Here is a 14,622-nt window from a genome sequence, read left to right as displayed (position 1 = left end):
CTAAATCGGGTTCCGGTATATATATATATATATATATATATATATATATATATATATATATATATATATATATATATATATATATATATATATATATATATACATATATATATATATATATATATATATATACAGAACTTGAATTTTACGAAAATATTTAATGTGTAGAAAGGGGCCAACAAAAAATATTTAAATGCCGCCCCGAAACCAGTCGATCCGGCCCTGGGTGTTAATCATACTGAGTGAGTAGTATGCCGAGGTCAATAGGAGTCTGATATAGAAAGAGACAGTAACGCTATCTCTTTTAATTTGCAACATTGTAGGATGTTAATAGGTTGTGCTCAAACAGAATGCTAATTGGGAATTTGCCGTTTGTACGTAAAAATTCCTTTGAAACCGAAGCACTTTTGCTCAACACGTGCATTGTAACTGTTAGTAATACATCTGATAAGATTCAATTTCATTTTTTTCTTGTAACTTTCAAACTAATTAGTGTCAATTAATTTTGTGGCCCATTTCCATATCTCGAAGTCTAAACCACCTCTCCCCTCCTCTGACCCAATAAAATATTTGATCTTTTTGACCCAGAGAACTACTCCTGACAATTTGGATCTAATGACAAACCCATTATGAAACAAGCCACCAAGTCCCCTAATAAACTTATGTGTAAACAATTGCCAATTTTCATTAGTTACGGCCCTTCCTCCAGGGACTGTTGGGGTCATGTCATCACCATAGGTTTGTATATGAAACCTAAGGTCATCTGCCCTGGCACCTATTCTTGAAATTTTTTAAGCTAATTGAATGAAAATTTTACGGGCCATTTTGGAATGGCATATTTGAAGGTCCTTGCCTGAACTTAAAAGGATTATTTTGACTTTCACGGCCTCTCTTAACTTTTCAATTTCTTCAACCTTATCGAAGGCCCTTTGGCCCAAGAAATTATTGTCATCATGGATGAGCTTACAAAACTGAGTTAGGGGTTGGGGCACTGAGGGCTTCTGGATCGTCATCATAAAGATGTCGCCGATACCTATAGGACTTGATGCCCCCTCAGAGGGGAGTAAATTCGTGTCCTATTTGGGAAACCCCTATCCCCAAACACTTCTTGAAGATTTTGAACCGGTCGGTCAGCCAAGATAAAGCATGCCCTTCCTTCTCTCTTTTCCTTCTCTAAAAATTTCTGTAAACAATCAGCAAGCTTCAGGGACTCTGGAACTCTTGTCATCACTGGAGGCATATTTGTCTCATGAGTCGACTATTTGCCCATAATATTTTGATCTGATATGCTTGGGAATGGTGAACAGCCCCTTTAATATACGGATTAATTTCTGTTCGTTTTAAGTTTTAATGTCGCTTCTTACTTTTAGTTACTGTACTCCTTAGTTTCAGTTCTTACTTTCAGTTGCCATCACCAATTTTCAAAACAAATAAAAACAAGAACTAAATATATCCTAATTAACAATGATGCGTTTTAAGTTATAAAGAATTTCTCTTTATACCTTTTGGAATTTATTCTTTTAGCCAATTATTTTAGTAATAAATCATTTGGAAATCAAAAATTCGTTTCTTTTTATGTATCAATAATCAAGACTATCAGCTCTAATAATAGAAGTGAATGAGAGAAGCATTGCCTTTTCCTTCAACGTGCATCTTTAATTTTTACAAAATGCAAGCCTTAGGCCGCATTCACACTGCTTACGTAATTTTCTATGGTGAGCGGCTATTACGTTGCGTTCAGTACAGCCTTTCAGAGTTGAACAAGTCTTTTCCCACTATTCGGAAATAAAATTTCCTAAGTAAAGTAAACTATTCCAAAATAAAAATCTGGAATGAAGGTTAAGAGTCAAACTGTGATCAAGCGGGGAAATCTTTCTAAGATAAGTTGACTAATTTCTTTGGATCATTTACTAATTACTCATCCAGGAAACTCTGTTTTTCTTCTATATTTACTTTTCAATTATGTCGCATAAACTTACGCACTGTAAAATTTTACATAGAACTTAAGTATGCTTGGCTTTGCATGTCTTACGGACAGAATTTGCGGTACTTGTTTAAAATCCGATAAACACGCGAGGATTGTTTCGAAGATCAGATAGCATTACCCAATGAGACACTGGACAAACAAAGTTTTCTCACTCTGGGAACTATATTTAAACTTTAGTTTTTTTTTAGGTTTAAAGAAAATAAAAGGTACCTAGGTTGGGTTAGGTTAGGTTAGGTCAAGTATTTAATATATGCTATGCTTTACCCCACCCCCCTAATGTGCAAATATATAGCCCAAATTTGTTTCTGAACTATTATATTTTCATCCTATTTTGTTTTATTTTACTAGCATTAACAAAACTTCACTTCTCTTGTGTTTATCGGATTCTAAATAAGTACCGAATTTGCTCTGTAAGATTACATAACACAACGTAAAGTCTTAGATTACGCTAGTGTGAACTACAGCGTAGTTTGAAAGGACTGCCTCCTTGCTTAACGCATTAAATTCTATGCGCAATATTCAGCTCATTGAGGACAGTAGCACCATTTCAGAAAACCTCAGGAGGGGGGCAAAGATCAATTTCGGACCACAATCCAGACTCAAAATATAATTACTCTGTTTGTCAGACTACTCTTCAAATTAGTCTTTGAAAACACATTAAAGCAACGTAATTTATTTAGATTTCGCCTTTTGCAACCTGGTTAGGGACAAAAAAATCGTTACAAGATGGAACATTTACCACACAAATTAAAAACTGAAAGTTACCTGCAGTAACTTAAGCAATGGATATCTCCTTGGCTTCATTTTTGTGAATGTGTCCAAAAGCTTTTCAAAATCGAGCTCCTTCATTGCAGCCTTTTCAGAGAACACAAGGAGCAAATGCGAAAGTTGCTCGTTGTCAATTGTTGTCCGAAGGTAATCCTTCACAAATGTCAACACAGAGAAAAACTGTTCATTTGAGCATGTTTTGGTTGTGAGCGGGAGTGTGAGGACTATCCTCACGACTTCAAGAACCTCAGATAAAGATCAAAGTATGTCGCGATCTCAAGAATTAAATTTGTGTTCATGAAGTTTTCGGATTTGGGGTTAAAGCATCGTGTGGGTTCTAGTACTAGCAGATGGACAGAAAAATGCTCTTCAAACTCATTTACCACTCTGTCCAAAACCTCGTAGAACTCTAACAGCGCTTGTTTCCAATAGATCAGCTCCGACATTAATAGCCATCTTCTTAGACTTGCCGTATAGGACTCGAAAATACTCGACTTCACGCATTCTCTTCAGTTGTTTTTTTGTTGTTGTGGTGATTAAAGTGCAGGCGTTTCAAATGATCAGATCTGGGGCCTGCAGTTGTTCAGAAAGAGAGTTGATCACTACAAGAACTTCGTGAATAACACGCAAAATGAATATGGAGGGAAACAACTCTAGTTGATTCTTAAGACCTGTAGCTTCTGCCGCTTCCTCCCTGTCAGAAGATTCTTGAACCACTGACAGAACTGCGAGTATGTAGTCATATCTTACCAGAATTTTAGCTACTGATCTATACTAGTAAGATCAACGTGTCACAACTGTCCTTTCAAGCGTTAAAACGAACCTGTTATAGTTTTCTGGGCCTCAACAAATAGCTGGTATCTAGTTTTGCTGTTAGAAACAAAACCATAGCTATTTGTAAAACTAAAAATACTAACGAAATTCTCCGTTTATTCCTGCTTGCAATCGCCAATAACAAGGTTAAGTCTATGGAAATGACAGTGAGTGTACATCACTTGCGCTGCTTTTTTCAGGAAACGGGCCTGTACTCCTGAAAAACGTCCGCTCATTACACTCGTCCACCATAGCACTGTCCAATACATTTTGACCAGTCAAGGCTGATACCCTTTATTTCGTTGTAAATAAAGTCGGCCAAACTCTCAGCGTCAACCTTGCGCATGTGGTAGCAACCTATGGCTCTTTCTTTGATTTTCATATCATGAACATAGCACACTAAGATCGCAAGTTGTTCCTTATTTGAGAGGTCTTTTGTTTCGTCAGTAAGAACCGCAAACATATTTTGCTTCTCTGACTTCTTTTGCGATAGAACTTTTAACTTTATTTCCTATGGCCTAAATGCATTCGTTTTTGTACTCGTGTGACAAGTAGTGGCCATAGGCCTTGCAAGACTTGTCCATCGGGTCTGGGTTGATTTCCAAAGACTTACCATCTCAACGAAATTCCCTCGATTGGCACTGAACTCTCCTTCATCATGGCCACGAAACGCAAGACCTTGTCGTCCAAGTAAGGCTGTAGTTTTTAGCAGAGCCTTTATATACCGTCTGTTCTCTAATATTTCCTTTTCCCGTTCTTTGGAGATGCGTGAGGAAACAGATTCGGCCGTTTCTGTCTGAATAGCTTTAAGCTTAGCCCGGGAAATGGTACATCCTTTGAGCCGGTCACTGCTTTCATGCTGCCTTACCAGCTCTGAAATGTCTTTTCACTTTCTCAATCCTACATCGATGAATGCTCTTGCGCCATCTCTTATCATAATATCGTATGAAATTATGTTTTTAGCACGCCATATCATAAATTATGGGAGACAGTATAATGTGACAGACCGAATCCAAGAAAACCATGCCAAAAGAGATATTCTTCAAATGGGTGACTTCGCTGCAAATCTTTAAGTGTCTTCAATTTTCTTTTTTCTAATGACCTGGTTTTTGTTTTTTCAGAAATAAATCAAAAGCAATAAAAAAATGTGGAAAAGGAAGAATAAACTAAGAGCTTCATAGTTGAGAATTGGACCCCTCAAAGAAAATTGGGCCCCGGTATTTGTGTATCTGTATTTAGTTAAGTCCTTTGAACTTGTATTCTGGTATTAAAGTACCAAGGATGATGAAACACACTGTAAAGAGAGCATCTACGAGTAACAGTAGCGACAAAAGCTTACTGTCCATAAAAAAAATTTGACACAGATCTAAAACCACACAGGATTCATACCCCGACTTCGTGCACGCGCAATGACAATTGTTTCTGATGTACACATCACGATGAGCTTACGGCAACTGAATTAAGGTTCTAACGTATGTGCCCAGGGTCGATACGCGCGGTATCAAATGTGCGTAATGTTTGGAAAAAAAAAGTCGCTACAGTCTACAGTGATGGAACTGAAATCCGACTGCTCGAATTCGTTTTGTGGAAATTTACACGACCACAGATGCTTTGGGCAATTTTAATCAGAGAATAAATCTAGATTTGAATCAAAGTTCTATCTATAGTGATGCAGTTTTTGGTAGTAGTAGGTGTCAAATTACCAAGAAAAAGGATCAAAGGTTAAAAATTACCCAAAAATTGGCTAAAAACTTTTGGGATCTGAGCTTAAGAAGGTGTAGCTTTTCCCTGATGGTAAAGCTGTCAATAGGATTCAACAGGCTTGTAATGTTCGAGTTTTTATGGACAAAAAGCAGCGTTGTCAAACTAATTATTTAGTTTTGATCATATATTTTTGCTGTTCACAGCGACAACTGACGAAAACGTGATGCTGCCTTACGAATTTCATGATTTCTTTAGAACTAATAAAAATCTTGTAAATTTGTGGTTTTCGGGTATAAATAGACCTAATATCATATGCGTAATTTGCTATGAGGCAGGGAGGCAAATGCCCCTCCAAGATCTCAGTCCCCCATCCCTTGATCCAAATCCTCCCCCCCCCAGCTGAATTTTAGTTTCTTCAAAAATCTTGTCAAAACTAAGATAAGCCTGCATAATTCAAGTATCCACAGAACCCGGTTAGTTTCCTTTATTATATTTTTACCTTTATGGCACTATATTGCTCATTTTTCGGTTTTCACTGTCATTTTCACTTGATTTGGAAAAAATGACTCCAACTCCACCCACCCCTCCGGGATTTTGACAAAATTACGCCGCTGCCTAATATGAGTCCAGGGTGCAAAACATGTCTTTATTTCGATGTCGTTCGTACTTTATAGTTACGAGCACGTGTGGTATGTCTTGTGTATTAGCATTTTTTTTTCATTTTTCATTTTATCATTTTTTCATCATTTCATTTTTTTTCATTTTTCACTCATAAGGTATAAGACCCATGACAAAGACCCAGAACTTCAGGTAATGAGAATCTTAATTGATTTGATTGACTCCTCAAATGTCATTCTAAGCGTAAAGTTGTATTTAGAGATGCTGTCTTTTTTACGGGGTTTAATCCCACTTGACGCATGTGTCACTGTGATATTTCACCTTTTTCTAGGCTCCGTTCACTCGCAAAGGATTAGGATGCAAGTCATACCCAGTGTTGATCTCAGTTGGCTTAATATGTTGCAGAAAATAGTAGTTTTAGTACCTGGCAATCAATTTTTAATTATGGTGATTCTGGATAATTTCTACGGAAGCATCGGTTTTTTCATTTTAGGAATTATACGATGGACTTCTTTTAATTTCATTAGCCACCAATAAAAAGAAATGAATATGACAATATCTTTTGAGCATAACTCAACAGCTTAGGTCTCATGCAGTATTTCAATTTGCAAGGACAAATCTTGGACACAAGTCTTTTCATGACGTAAAGGGAACAACAATTTTGAAGGCGATTATGTTCTTCCGCTGCAGAAGACTTCAATCAATTTTGGGACGTTGGCTTTTGCATTTTATGAGAAAATACGCCTGAGAGTTTCTGCCAATAAGATTAGGTTTAGGAAAGAAATTGTAAACAACTTTGCAAAAGCGGCCGCTTTGCCCCGGAGCTTTTATTTTGCAACGAGAGTAAATGACCTCAATAGATACAACATTTGTCTTTGTCAGCTAAGTATTTGCAAAAATTTATGGATTGGCTAACAGAAATAAATTCTGTAAACACTTTTGACTTAAACGTTTATCTGATTCTTACGAAAAATATAAACGTGTTATAGAAAAGAAAATTGCCTCTGGCAAAAACAGTGTCCTTTACCGATGTTGGCAGTGAGATTAGCTCATCGCTTATTTTACGGTTTTCAATCCTTTCATAGTATTCACTAAAGACATTTTAAGGATTCTGTTTTCGTTTGATCATTTCTTAAATAAAGTAAGGCTATGTTGCTCATTTAAAAGTCAAACAGATCAAGTCCACTTCACATCTTTCAAGATTAGCGTACATTAACCTAACATCTTTCAAGACCAAAGAGCAGTAGCCGTCTACGTACTTAGTTGGATTAAACATTTACTTTCAAAAGGACTTACCTTGAAAATAAGAATTGACACAAAAAACACAAGTAGAGTGTTTTGAATTTCTTTTTGGGGACAGAAGAGAGGGGTTCTATAATCTCTGTTACTTGCGTGTTCCCGAGACTACTGTGAAAAAATGTCACGTTTACAGCTCAGATATTTTAACTGTTTATTCATTACAATGACGCAAATATAGGCTTTTTTTGTGTATAGGTAGTGGGTTTCCGGCAACTGAACCCTCGTTTAACTGAACGCTATAACTGAACCCACTTAACTGAACCCTCGTACAACTTAACTCCCGTTTAACTGAATCCCTGCTAAACTCAACCCCCGTTTAAGTGGGTCCCCATTCAACTCAGCCCTCGTTTGAGTCATATAACTGAACCTCGTGCAACCCAAACTTTGTTTAACTCAACCCTTGTGCGACTCAACTCCTGTTTAACTCAACCATCGTGCAACTCAAACCCCGTTTAGTACAATCTCATTTTGACTGAATTCTCATTCACCACAATCCTCATTGTAGATTCGTTTTTCGAAAGTGCAATTCGTGTGGTTTCACTGATTTCAGTAGAATCTTCAGCCAAACCAAAGGATTTTATCCCAAGTTAAAAACGTAGTTTTAAAGAACCTTAAAACCTTATAAATCAGGATTGAGCAAGTTATGAGGCTTAAAACATATTTCTTGTGCTTCATTTGAGCAAAAGATCTGTTGTGTAAAGTTTTTCTTTTACAACACAAATTTTATTAAAGGTGAGCACCCTCTGTATGGCAAAGGAGGAGGCTAGATGCTTCAAAATGTCATCCCAGGTGGTCATTAACGCTCTAGATAAACTACTGTAGATTTCATTTCCCATCATTTCCCTAACTCACCACCTTCCAAGATAGCAAGAAGCCTTTAAACTTGCAAGAAGCACTTTCAACGTGCTTAGAGAGGCAAAAGTGGTAAGGTAAATCTTTATCAATACAATAGTTATAACAAAATTTCCACTTTAGTCAACTGAGAGCAAAGCTCAATGTGTCAGCTTAATGCATTGAACAGAAATGATAGAATTATCACTTTAAAGTATTTCATCTTCAGACAAAAATAATACAAGATCAAGTAAACAAGCAGCAAAAGGCAAAAGAAGAAGAAGACGAAAGTACAAAGAGAAAAGAGTAAAGGCCATCCCAGCCCGAGCATAATCTAAATCAAAATTAAAAATGAATCTAACATTCGTAGGTCCCCACTTCTTGACAAGTAAAAGTCCTCAATACAATTTTTTTCATTGATAAATGATTCTTAGGAATAACTTCAACCAGCTTAAATTTATTTGCGAAGTAGGGGATCTTTCTGATTTAAGTAGAGGGAGATGAAGCTTCTTGGAGTGAACATAGACAGAAAAAACGGGAACCCTGGCAATATCCTTATCATGGAAATGTTTTTTTTTGGAGATTGAATGTCAAAAACCGTATTGCTGTTCGTAATTCTTTTAGTTGCGTGAGATTAGGAATATCCATAAATAAAAAAAGGGTATGTGTTTCTGATAGATGTTGCCGTTTTGAAGGTCGAGAAGTAAAAGAGTCAAGGATTCTTACTGCCTTATTCTGGATTATCTGCAGTGGTCGTAAGTGAGCCACAAACGTGTTGAGGTAAATCACAGGACAATATTTCCGATAGGATTCAATAAGGGAATGACACAAGATTTTAAGAATGAAAAATGGAAACACGTCTTTTTTTCCATGTGCAGGAGTAGCAGCTCGGCTCAATAAATCCATGTGACAACTTTTTGGGCCCAGTGCATACCATACATTGTCTTTGGAATTTCACGTAAAGTTTTAAGCTTGTTCCGTCTTACCCTTTTTACGGGTAAGATTAAACTTGATGAGAATTTTCTGCGGCAAGAGATTCTCCATGGGGAGAATTTTCTATTGAGAGCAAAGATAAAATATTTTTTTGTTTATTTCCACTTAAAATTGATGGTCTCCCCCAATTACCCCCTCCCTTGGTCATGGACCTGGTGGATTGCCCCGGTGCCTTGTTCCTTAATCATACGATTTTAATCAAGTTGGTAAGCTCGATTAAAATAGAGCCCGCCAAAAAGTGTGCAATATGTCGATGGCTCGGACCCCCAGTGATGGAAAATTTTTCCCGGCAACGATAATATAAGGAGTAAAAGAAAAAATAGGGTGCCCTAGGGGGCTACAGCTTTTAATTAGCATACCAGCTAGATCTATTAAAATGAGTTCAGGATCTTTCTGCTATGTTTCGGTTACGGTGTTTTATATTATTGATTTAAAAAAAGAAAGTTTTTTCGAGGGAAGTAAAGAGCGAAGTTGAAACTTAAAACGAACAAAAATTATTACTTTACAGCCTATCATAGGCAGCGCAATTCCACGCCCACCATTTATCCAAACACACCCAATCCAAATTTTGAGATAGCCATTTTGTTCAAAGTAGTTGAAAGGTCCGGAAATTATATCTTTGGGATCACACTCCCCCCACAGCCCTCATGGTAAGGGTTGTAAGCTATGCCCTGGGGGCATATAAGGTTTTTATTGAAAGCATTGTCGTAGAAACTTGAAAAAGGGCTCGTTAAATTGGAAATTCAAAGGGCTAGTGCCCTTTTTAATGGTCGAAAGTGATTTGAGGGCAACTAACCCCCTTCTCATGCCCACCTTTTCCCCAAACACATCCAATCAAAATTTTTAGATGGCCATTTTTGTTCAACCTAGTTAACAGTCTTAGAAATTAGGTCTCTGAGGATGATAAACCCCTAAGAGCCCTCGGGGCAAGGGTTGTAAGTTATGCCCCGGGGGCATATAAGGTTTTTATAGATAGCGATGTTGTAGAAACTTCCAAAAGAGCTCATTCGATTGGAAGTTTGAAGGGTTTGTGCCCTTTTTAATAGTCGAAAGTGATAGAAGGATAACTCACATCCCTCTCATACCCCACCATTTCCCCAAACATATCCAATCAAAATTTTGAGATAGCCATTTTATTCGACGCTGCTAAAAAGTCCGGAAATTATGTTTATGAGGACGACACTCCCCCCACAGCCCTCAGGGCAAGGGTTGTAAGCTATGCCCTGGGGGCATATACTAAGTGTCCTAACATTTTGCTTGGATTAAAAGAGACGAACTAGGAAGAAAATCTCACCATCTTCCTGGAGCTACTTCAGTCTGCATATTATTTCATTTAATTACATTTAAAACGGATGAGCTTTTCATTTTTTACCTAAGAAAATAGCTGATATTTCCTTTTTCGTCATACTGAACGATACATTAAGCATTTTTTGTTTAATTGTAATTGAAATATTCTCGTGTGAAGCGTTCATTATATATCCTCTAATTTGATCAATTTACTACTCTTAGGCTGAGTTTACAATTTAACTGATATTAGGTATATATGATTTTATAATTTGGAATGAATCCAAAAAGAAAAAAATGAATAATATCCAAAAGAGCAGCCAAAAGCAATAAAAAAGCAGCAGTTCAGCCTTAGCATACATGACATATATTCTATAAAGAAGCCGAAACAAAACTTTAAAATGCAATTTTTTTAAAATTGTTATTAAAAACCAGTTTTTAATACAAGAAGTCTTTTTAGGAATCCAAAAGAGCAAAAAAAAACAATCAATCTCAAAGTCGCCTATTTCAACTGTTTTAAAGGTGACAAAACAGATGGCAAAGGGCATTATGAGAAAATTAAGCTTCGAAGTTCAAAGTTATATTCAAAGTTTTTACCAGGTAACTGACGAATTTTGTGATACGGTATTTGAAGTTTTGCATGCAGTAATGCCCGATGAAAAAAAACTACTAATTTTGATAATTATTTATGTTAAGAATACATAGCTAATAGATACTTCAACTACTCGTATTATGCAAGGGTTCTGAAACGCCACAGCCATTTAGTTTCTACCAGATTTCTACTTCTTTTGATGAATAACGAAAGTAGAACCCTATCAGAAGGTCGTGACATGACCACGTGGTTTATGGTCCTAATATGGGCATAGAGTCCCTAGGGGAGATGGATTTCTGAGAAATTGATTGCGTAATCAAAGTGTGTCAATGACCTCTTTTTCCAAGGTCGATTGATTGCTTAATCAAAGTGTGTCAATGACCTAAATTTCCAAGTGTGTCAACAACAACAACATCGACCTTGACATTCGCTGAGAGCGTGTACTTACAACAACAACAACATCGACCTTGGAACACCTGTGCTGTCGACCTCAATTCACCTATCGTGAATCAATAATTCCCCTTAGAAACAACAAATTAATTTCCCCTTTCTTGACAGATCAATCAATCAATGACATCATCTGTCAGACTTTAAAAATTTTCACCTAGAAACGATTCTCCTGGAATAAATCCCAGTCATTAATGTCGTTGCCTCGGAAACAACTCTTTTGGTCAAACTCCAAAGGATATTAATAACCAAAGGTCTTTGAAACAATTCTCCAAGAAACATCTTAGCGATGAATTGTTTTAGCGCGGGAATCAGGTTTCTTATTAATTTGAAATGTATTAGCGCAGAGATGCCAAACAAAAGGAACACGCTGAATTACGTTTAGGGATTATTTGGGCGAAACCGTTTTAGACAGGTTATGGGATTATTTGGGCGAAACAGTTAGAGACATTTTAAAAGATGATTTTTGAAGAGATTTTAGAAGAGAATTTAATGGTGAAACTCTGTGGTCGTTATAATACACAAGTTTCATTTGAACAGTGTTGTGAGGTCCTCTAACCCAACCCCAAAGGGTTCCGATCCTCCTACCCCAACCCCGAAGGAAGCACCGGTACTCAAAGTTCCCCCCAAGCTCCCACAGAGCCCCAGCCCCCCAAACGCCCTCCTCAGACCCTCAAAGGCCCTCCCCTGGTCCTCAAGGGCCCACCTGACCCCCAACGGTCCCCCGGACCCCAAACGCTCTCCTCAGATCCCCAAAGGCCCGCCCCCGGCCCCCAAAGGTCCCCCGGACCAGAGAAGCGCCGCCGGGATGCGCCGTGGGCCAGGAAAGCGCCGCAGGATGTGCCGCATGGATGCGCCGCGGGTCAGGAAAGCGCCGCAGTGGATGCGCCGCAGGAATGCGCCGTAGGGATGTGCCGCAGGATGCGCCGCAGGGATGCGCCGCAAAAAAAAGTAAACTAAAAAGTAAAAATTTCGAAATGTTATCCCCCAAACGCCCTCCTCAGACCCCCAAAGGCCCTCCCCTGGTCCTCAAAGGTCCCCCGGGCTCCCAAAGGGCCAACCGGCCCCCCAGGGGCCCCCGGGCCCCCAAAGGTCCTCCCCGGTCCCCAAAGGTCCAAGGGGCTCCCAAAGGCCCTCCCCCGGCCCCCAAAGGTCCACCGGGCTCCCAAAAAGACCACTCAATCCTCAAGGGACTCCGGAGCCCCAAACGTCCTCCCTGGACCCCAAAGGCCCTCCCCTGGTCCCCATATATGCACTCAAAAACTTACACACACACAAAAACTTACACACACACACACACACACAAACTAACACACACACGCCAAAACTTACAAACACACACAAAAACTAACACACACACGCCAAAACTTACACACACACACACACAAAACTTACACACACACATACACACAAAAACTTACACATGCACACGAAAACTTACATGCACACAAAAACTTACATGCACACAAAAACTTACACACACACACACACACAAAACTTACACACACACACACACACTAAAACTCACACACACACGACAAAAATTACACACAAAAAAAATTACACACACACACACACACAAAAACTAACAACAGCAAACAAAAAAAACTCAAAAAAAAACACAAAAAAAAATACACACACACAAACACACACACACAAAACTAACACACAAAAACACACGAAAAAATACACACACACGCAAAAACTTACACACACAAAAACTAACACACAAAAATAGACACAAAAACTTATACACACACACACAAAAAAAAATTACACACACAAAAACTTACACACACACACACACAAACTTACACACACACACAAAAAACTTACACCCACACACAAAATATTATACACACAAAAACTTACACACACACACACACAAAAACTAAGACCCACACGCAAAAACTTACAAGCACACAAAAAATTACAACCACACAAAAAAATACACACACAAAAACTTACACACACGCACAAAAACTTACACACACACACAAAAACTTACACACACACACACATTAAAACTTACAAAGACACTAAAAAACTTACACTCACACTCCAAAAATTACACACACACACACGCAAACTAAAACACACAAAAACACACAAACAAACAAACACAAACACACGAACACAAAAATGACCAAAAAAACTAACAAGCACACAAAAACTTACACACACACAAACAAACAAAACACACACACAAAACCACACGAACAATCACAAACAGACGCAACAAAATGAACCAACAAACACACTTACACACACAAATACACAAAAAAAAACATACACAAAAACTAACACAAGAACACAAAAAAACTCACAAACACACGCACGAAAACTTACACACACACACACAGAAAACTTACACACACACGCAAACAAATACACACACAAAAACTTACACACACACACACACACACACAAAAACTAAAACAAGCAAGCGAACAAAAAAAAGAAAGTCCCCAAATAATTGACAAACCAAACTTACACACACACACACACACACACAAAACTTACAAAACCACAAAAAATAAAACTCACACACACAAAAAAAAAATTAAACAAACAAAAAAAATTAAACACACAAAAAAACAAGGACAAAAAAAATAACACATTAAAACAAAAAAAACTCACACACACACGCTAAATCAAATACACACACACACACACTAACAAAAATTAAACACAAACGAACTAAAAATTACACACACATGACAAAACTTACAAACACAAACAATTACACATCCAAACGAAAACTTACACACACACACACGAAAACTAAAACACAAACGCCAAAACTTACACACACACACACACACAAACTAACAAAAAAACAAACACAAAACCTTACAAATGAAAAAGAAAAGTAAAATGCACACAAAAACTTAAATCAACACAAAAAAATACACACACACACACACACAAAAATTAATAAAACAAAACACAAAAAGAAATAACAACACACAACGCCACATAATAACAAAACAAAAAAACAAACAAAAACAAAAACACATACACAAAACTAACACATGAACACAAAAACTCACACACACACGCACAAAAACTTACACACACACACACACACACAACTTACACACACACGCACGAAAACTAACACACACACGCCAAAACTTACACACACACACACAGACACACACACACACAAACAAACACAAACACACACAAAAAAACTTACACACACACAAAAACATACACACACACACACAAACACACACACAAACTAACACAAAAACACAAAAAACTTATATCACACACAGCA

General features: G+C 37.7%; 1 protein-coding gene across 1 annotated transcript in view; it reads right to left on the bottom strand.

Moving 5' to 3' along the window:
• Positions 1–4,079: 4,079 nt before the first annotated feature.
• Positions 4,080–14,622, bottom strand: part of LOC148945143 (uncharacterized) — a 56,521-nt gene continuing 45,978 nt past the window's right edge. Inside the window, exon 5 of the mRNA XM_089098953.1 lies at positions 4,080–4,441. Coding sequence (XP_088955079.1) covers positions 4,080–4,441 — 362 coding nt within the window. The remainder of the gene's footprint in view (positions 4,442–14,622) is intronic.

The sequence above is a fragment of the Artemia sp. Qi Xiang Cuo genome, chromosome 13, assembly GCF_049724085.1.
Source record: "Artemia sp. Qi Xiang Cuo chromosome 13, ASM4972408v1, whole genome shotgun sequence".
NCBI lineage: Eukaryota > Metazoa > Arthropoda > Branchiopoda > Anostraca > Artemiidae > Artemia > Artemia sp. Qi Xiang Cuo.
The sequence above is the reverse complement of the archived record's forward strand: the minus strand, read 5'-3'. Positions and strand labels throughout refer to the sequence as shown.